This window comes from Carica papaya, chromosome 6 (genome assembly GCF_054855325.1).
Source record: "Carica papaya isolate Zhongbai chromosome 6, ASM5485532v1, whole genome shotgun sequence".
NCBI classification, from domain to species: Eukaryota; Viridiplantae; Streptophyta; class Magnoliopsida; order Brassicales; family Caricaceae; genus Carica; species Carica papaya.
In genome coordinates this window covers 8,305,963-8,313,224 of record NC_142314.1, presented here as the reverse complement: position 1 = coordinate 8,313,224, position 7,262 = coordinate 8,305,963, and the positions used below count along the sequence as shown (strand labels likewise).

The 7,262-nt window shown below is 35.7% G+C and overlaps 1 protein-coding gene across 1 annotated transcript; it reads right to left on the bottom strand.

Moving 5' to 3' along the window:
• Positions 1-4,450: 4,450 nt before the first annotated feature.
• Positions 4,451-7,227, bottom strand: LOC110819049 (F-box SKIP23-like protein (DUF295)). Its single transcript, XM_088206651.1, has 2 exons — positions 5,971-7,227; positions 4,451-4,956 (listed from the first exon to the last, which is right to left on the bottom strand). The coding sequence occupies exons 1-2, from the start codon at positions 7,126-7,128 to the stop codon at positions 4,942-4,944; spliced, it is 1,173 nt and encodes a 390-aa protein (XP_088062777.1). The 5' UTR covers positions 7,129-7,227; the 3' UTR covers positions 4,451-4,941.
• Between the last annotated feature and the right edge of the window lie 35 nt (positions 7,228-7,262).

The window sequence follows — 7,262 nt, the reverse complement described above, 5'->3', positions numbered from 1 at the left end:
ATGAAATTAAAATTAATTTTGAAAAAAAGGGGTGAAAATTTGGGTGCGGATGGTATTTTTGAAAGAAAAATCAGAAACTGGAGGTCAGAATGTAATTAAAGAAAATTATGCCACGTAAGACTTCCCAATCAGCAATCTCGACGAACCATAGCACGTCGTGTGGCAAGGCACGCTAACTCGGTGCCACACTGAAGGCCACGTTGGTAATCTGCGTGCCCCGCGATCGGACAGTCCGAAAGTGTTCCTGTGTGCGTGGATGGTCCGGATCCATTTTCTCCTCAGGCGTAATCAGACGGTCATAATTAGACACGATGAACAATATAGATTTATTTCTTCTTTAGACACGATCAACAATCTAGATTTATTTCTTCTTTAAACACGATCAAACAGTCGAGATCAAATCGCAATGAACGGTCTAGATTTATTTTCTCTTTAAACGCAATCGGATGGTCGAGATCAAATGCGATGAACGGTCTAGATTTACACTAGACGGATTAAATATTTCGCATAACACCAATCCCAAACTCTAGCTGCTAGCCTTTCGTTGGAGAAGAAAAACCAGTCACCGGAGAAGGGAGCTAACTGTTGCCCGCTGCCGCATCGGAGCCACCTCTGACTGCCAAAAAAGGTAAAAATTTTCATATCTACTCAGAATTTGATTCTGAGAACCCCCTTAGTCAAATTGGAGGAAAAGAAACGGTGGGTGAGCCGAAAACTGCGAGCAAAATCTGGCGGTGCCATCGCGAGCAAAATTCAAAGCCTCCTTCGATGAGCCCCTTCCCATTTTTCATTTCGTACGATTTTTTCACAGTTCTATTTTTTATAAGTTGATGGAAGAAAAACGCCCAGCCAAGAGGGTGAGCTGGTAGAGCAACAGCACTGAAAAATCCTACTATCGGTAGGTTTCTATTTTTTGACTTTTTTTGGGTCAACCGAGACCCCTTTAACGTGTTTTCTCGCAATGATGGGTATAAAACCGGTTGAAATCGGTTAAAACTAGCCAAAAACGGTTAGACCGAGGCAAACCACCGCCACAGGCGTCAGTGCAGTCGCTGGAGCACAGCGGCACCGCCGTACCAGAATTTTAAAATTGGTCGAAAAAAAATTTTAACATCGATTTTGGGTTTTTTTAAGTATTTTTAGGTATATGAAGCGTGTTTTAATCTCTGTATGAAAAATTCAAGAAACTCGATGATCGCCAGTAGGCGCAGTAGAAAGTTCGATGTTTTAGATACTGATTCGAGTAAGAATTCCTCACATTATTCTCTGTTATGACATTGAAGCTTAATAATTAATAATATGGTATTTTGTGTAATTTAAAAAACTTTGAGAATAATTAGAAGTTACTAATGGAGGTGAAACCGGTTAGTCATTTATTTGTTGTCTTGTGTAACTGAATTTACAGCTTTAAATACATAATGATATTCTGGAATGGTTAAACGATTCAGTTGTGCTTACTTGATATATATATATTGCTTGCCTTGTGTGATTTACGGTTGATTTGTGAAATTAGAAATTAATATGCAAACGAAAAATTGTTTGGTCAAGTGAATTAATGAACGGTAGCCTTGCTGGATATCCCTAGGAGATTGTGGACGGACCGGGTACTTAGGGAACCCTACTGTGAACGTTGTCTCATACCAAACAATGTATCGAGGAATAGTATTTTTGGTGCTCATACCAGATAGAATATGGGGACGGCTTGATTCACCATCATATCGGACGGAGTATTGAATGATGATATTTTTTGCGTTCATACTGGACGGAATATGGGGATGGCCGGTTAGTTGACAATGTTGGATATTGGTTCATGCATAGTGGGACATCCTTATAGGTCCCCAAGGATACTAATAGGCAAATAAAAAGAGAAAGTTACTATTCTTGCTCACTTGAATATGCGATTGGGATGTTATTCGAGTTATTGTCTCTATAGGTCGATTTTGAAAAACTCACAATAGTAAATATATGTAATAAATAGTTTTCTTTATAATAGATGAATTTACTCAAATTAAGAGCTCTATTGATTGTTTTTATGATTTTTACTAACATTCAGTTTCTGTATCGGTGAGTAGTATGATATTCTTAATGGGGTAGTGTAGTTCACTCTTTCATTAACCATTTCAGATTAAAAGGACAAAAACCCAGATCCCGATCAACAAGAGAGTTGTGAATAGTTTACCACCTGGACTCCCTTTTAAAAACTAGTGAAGGTCGTCCTAGAATGCTCAGTATATTGTCTTTTGTTTATTTTTTTTTATTTTCGTTTGTTCTTTTAAAATGGATATTCCTGTAACCCTATTGAACATTCTAAATATTGTGTAAGAAATGTAAACTCTAAATTCTATTATTTTGATTCCGCATTTAATTCATAACTTTATTTTCTGTTAAGTTTCGGGTCTTTACATAACTAGCAAGATGATCAAAGCAATAGCTAAAATTCCATTAATACATCATAGAAAGATTGGGGCACCAAATGAAGGATTTGCACCCGTACTTGGGAGTAGAGATAAGAAATCTACATTTTCCGATCAACAAGAGAATTGTGAATAGTTCACCATTCGGACTTCCTTTTAAAAACTAGTGAAGGTCGTCATAGAATGTTCAGTATATTGTCTTTTGTTTATTTTTTTTATTTTCGTTTGTTCTTTTAAAATAGATATTCTTGTAACCCTATTGAACATTCTAAATATTGTGTAAAGAATGTAAACTCTAAATTCTATTATTTTGATTCTGCATTTAATACATAACTTTATTTTCTGTTAAGTTTCGGGTCTTTACATAACTAGTAAGATGATCAAAACAATAGCTAAAATTCCATTAATACATCATAGAAAGATTGGGGCACCAAATGAAGGATTTGTAGCCGTACTTGGGAGTAGAGATAAGAAATCTACATTTCCAATGCTCTTCTACACAATCAACAGCACATTAAGTTTCCTTTTTAAAAATATAAAATGGAATTGGCATTTTTGTTGGACTATATTCGTGCTTTATCCCTGTACCTAAATATGGCTAACTAACAAGTATATGGAGCATCACAAAATTATTTTCCTACTATTTTTGTAAAATCCTAGTTTATTTTTAGTTTTTTTATTTATTTTGAAAATTTGAAAGTATTATTATTATTATTATTATTATGGGATTTAAAGAAAATCGAGTAAAAGGAAAGAAAAAGAGGAAAAAGGAAGAGAAAAGGGATCAGGCCTGTCCTTTATTTTGTTTCTAATCAGCCCAGTTGTAGGACCAAATACTCAAAAGGCCCAGAAAGGAAGGTCCAGCTCGGGCAGAATGACCTGAATGATTAAATGAAAGAGATCTGTGAGGTCGAAATGTATTAATGGAATTTTCTTTTAATCAAACAAAATATATGATTTTTTCTTTTTTTTTTTTTTTTGAAAAATCATGCTATAATAAAGTAATGAAAAAGAAAAACAAAATAGGAACAGAGGAAGAAGATCCTATGGATCGCAAGAAAGACCGGTTTTTGATTACCTAAACTTCTAATTGAAGAAATGAAGACCATCGTTTTCTTATTTTGTCTTTTTTTTTTTTTTAATGTATTTTTCAATCCTTATAATTTATAAATAATTTAATAAATCAATAATAAATATATTGAGCACAACTCACCTAAGAAAATAAAATAAAATAAAATAATAAATAAAAAAAATATCATGGCAAGAAATTAAAAATTAGTAAAAAATTGATTCAGGCACATTATTACTTTGTGTGTTTAATATCTTCTTATTTTCTTCCATCTAAAAACTAAGAATTTTTGAAGTATAAATCATTCTACTTCTGATAAAATCGATGACTACTTAAAACTTTTAAAGTTTAAATAAATTCTTTCGGTATTTTTTTTCTTACCTCCACCTCCCATGTTGCGACAACCTTAAATATATAACTACTTTCTTCATGAAAAAACCACCTTAAACATTCAGCATTCACATAACGGAACACAAAATTTTAACCCATCTCACATATCCGACTCCCCTACAAGCTAATTTCTTGACAAAAATCTATATCAACAAATTCTTCATGGGTGCTTTTATCGGGGTATGTCCTCCAGCCTCCAGGACTTTGACTAACTGCGCAGGTCTGGCTAGCATGGAAGTCGGTTGATTGTATGAGGGATATGGTGTGCTCTAGACTAGAAAGAATACAGGATAATCATACACTTGAAATATCTAATGACTTGAGACTATTACATCCAGAACATCTAACTTATATAATATAATGTTTTCAGTTGGTCATTTGAATTCTGAGTCTCATTTCTTACCATTTCCTAGAAACAGTCAGAATGATTATGAACATTTCTTTCACTCAGAATCAGATACCAATCTATTTTATTATCAGTTGTGTCAATTTATAGACCAGTTAGATGAGATTATTTCGGCATTGTCTGTGTGTGTATTGTAAGCTTGTACAAATCAATTTAGGAGCCATCTACCCAAAAACAAAAAGAATCAACTCTTTTATTTTCCAAAATAGGCATCAACAATTAGCATATTTTGTACATTTTTATGATTTACAGACTGAGAAAACTCAAGATCTCTTCTCACTTCTCATTATAGATTTTACTAGGTTCCAGGAATGTGTGGATTCTAAATCTTTTAGAGAGAACTGATTAGTAACAGTAGTCTGTACAGATCCACAACTGGTCTAATATTCAACTGCGAACTGGAAAGAGATTATTACCGCCCTACAATGAAGAACAAGGGAATTAGCACCTAATCAGCGAGAAGCTGCTTAAAGACCTTCTGCTTATTAGAGCCTCTCAAGCCATAAAAGGGACTGCACAAACAACCACCAAGTAGACCACCAACAAAGCCACTGCATTAAAACGAGGAACCTCCAGACTTCATATATCCCAGTGAAGCAAGGATTTATTGAGCAAAACAGTAGAAGAAGAAGCAGGATTTGCATTTCTATGCCACTTTGACATTATCCTCTGCCAGCCTGCATTCACCAAATAAAATGTTTTTACCAACTGGGCTGGAAAATGAAAAAAAAAAAAAAAAAAAGGTTTGACCTGGCTTCTCCAACACTTCTTATAAGTTCCTGCAATTTGTTTTCTTTGTTTACCAGCATACAAAAACACATTTATCCACAAGTTGATTACATCTATAACCTGAGCTAAATACTAGGGAAGGAAGGAAGATATGCCTTTTACTAACTGTTAATACACTCAGAGAGGGAGCTTTTTCAAGCCAAATACTAGGAATGCTTATAATGTCAGGAAATACCTTTTATAAACCCCGTTATTCACCCAAAGGTTATAGCAAATCACTTTGAATTTGCAATTTATTAGAAACAAAATATTCGCTTGTCTTGTTCCAACAAAACAACATCACAAAAGATCACACAGATAAACAAGATGAACCAAAGAAGTATGTTTCTGGAAAATGCTAGATTAGAAAGGAAAATGCTTTATTGGCAAACGGTGATATAAAAAGAAGTAAGCTTTCTTTACACTTCTAATCACCATTTGCCAATAAAGCATTTTCCTTTCTAATCTAGCATTTTCCAGAAACTTCTTCTAATTGCAGATTCTGTGCCCTCCGTGTGCTATACCCAGATGATTTCCAATTTTTAAGCTTACAGTTGTCAGTTATACGGGCTGTTCTGAATCAAAATTGTGCCTATAGAAGAAATATATCAAAGACAAAAGGCAGAAAGCAGCAAAATACCTCTTTGTTTGCGGCCAGACTAAAAAATATTCAACAAGAAAAATAAAATACTAAAAGATAGTGCATATTTGGAAGACTAAAATGACCACATAATGAATAATAATTTTGACAATTCACCAGAAACACAAACACAATAGGCATCAACGTCTTCATAGATAATGCATAATGCATCATGAGTTAAAGTCATCAGAGCTCCTAAAATCTCCAAGCCAGAGAAAATGAAATAAACAAACAAATAAATCTCAAAAATGAAACTTCCTTTGCATAAACGCAATAAGCTTACTTCAAAAATCCAGCGTGGAGGTGGCCAGAACAACTTGTTATATTCTGGGTAGTTTGTTAATGATCCTATATTACCAGAATCAAACTCAAATAAACCTATTCCCTGAACTCCTGCAGCTTCATTTTCTTCACCATTCCCATAAGTATCCGCAAAAAACACACAATTCCCTTTGAATTCCGATAGCATATCACAAGCAGAAGCAGAAAAGGCACAATCATCACCAATGAACAATACACGATTATCCAAACTTTCAAGCTCAACCCACATTTTTCCTTCTACATTCAATCTAAAAACCTTAAACCTAACCGTTCTCTCCTTCATATAATAAGCAAGATGCTCAAAATACTCCTCCAGAAAACCCCCTCCCTCCGTTTCTATGCTCAAATACATATCAACCAACAAAAGTTCACCGCAAGATTCAACCAGTAACTTCTTGTCACCGCCAAAAACAGGATTTGCAGTCACATTCAAGTCAATAGACGAAGAATCTACAATCACGGTCCTCCCATTATTATCCACAGCATAGAAATGCCCTTTAAACAGTATAACATCATCGAATGGAGATGGCATGTCATGAATTATAGTCCATGCTCTGTTCTCAGATTTAAAGACAGCCAATTTACCAGAAACGTGAATAGTTAGCAACATAAAATCATTTCCATTATCATCGTCTAAACTCATAACAACTACTTTCTCCATATACACGCTACCCAGATCTCTAAACCTACAATTCACGTAATGAAGCACAAATTCTTGACCCAACTCTTGTAGCCGAAACCTCGATACGTCGAGAATTCGGGGAAAACCTTCAGGTAAAGAATCGATATAGTTTCTCGTGAGTGGATTCAGCAGGCGCTTTCTGTCGGGAATATCCTCCTCGACTTTGACTAACCAAGCAATAGGGTTTGTTTCAGTTTGGGATTCGGGTGGTGTGATGAGGAAGATGGTGCGTTTGGAAAGGTAGAAACCGAAGGCAGAGTCAGAGATGGCGTTGTCCGCGAGGTTCCGGTATCCACCAGGTAAACGACTGCGTTTTGGGGTAGCAGAGACTCTCCACGAGGAGCAGACGGAGCGAAATCGCATAAGGTCGGTGGGGGTCTCGAGATGCTTGGAAATGAGGTGTACGAGTTCCTGCGGGAGAAGTGTCCAATCCGCCATGGATTATCGATTTTCGCTGTATCAGCGAACCGAGAGATCAAGCATGAAAAAGAGGCGTGTGCAGAGATCGAAGGAAAACAGCGGCAATGGAAAGAAACGGTGCGGTTTTCATGATGTGCTGAATGACAGCCACG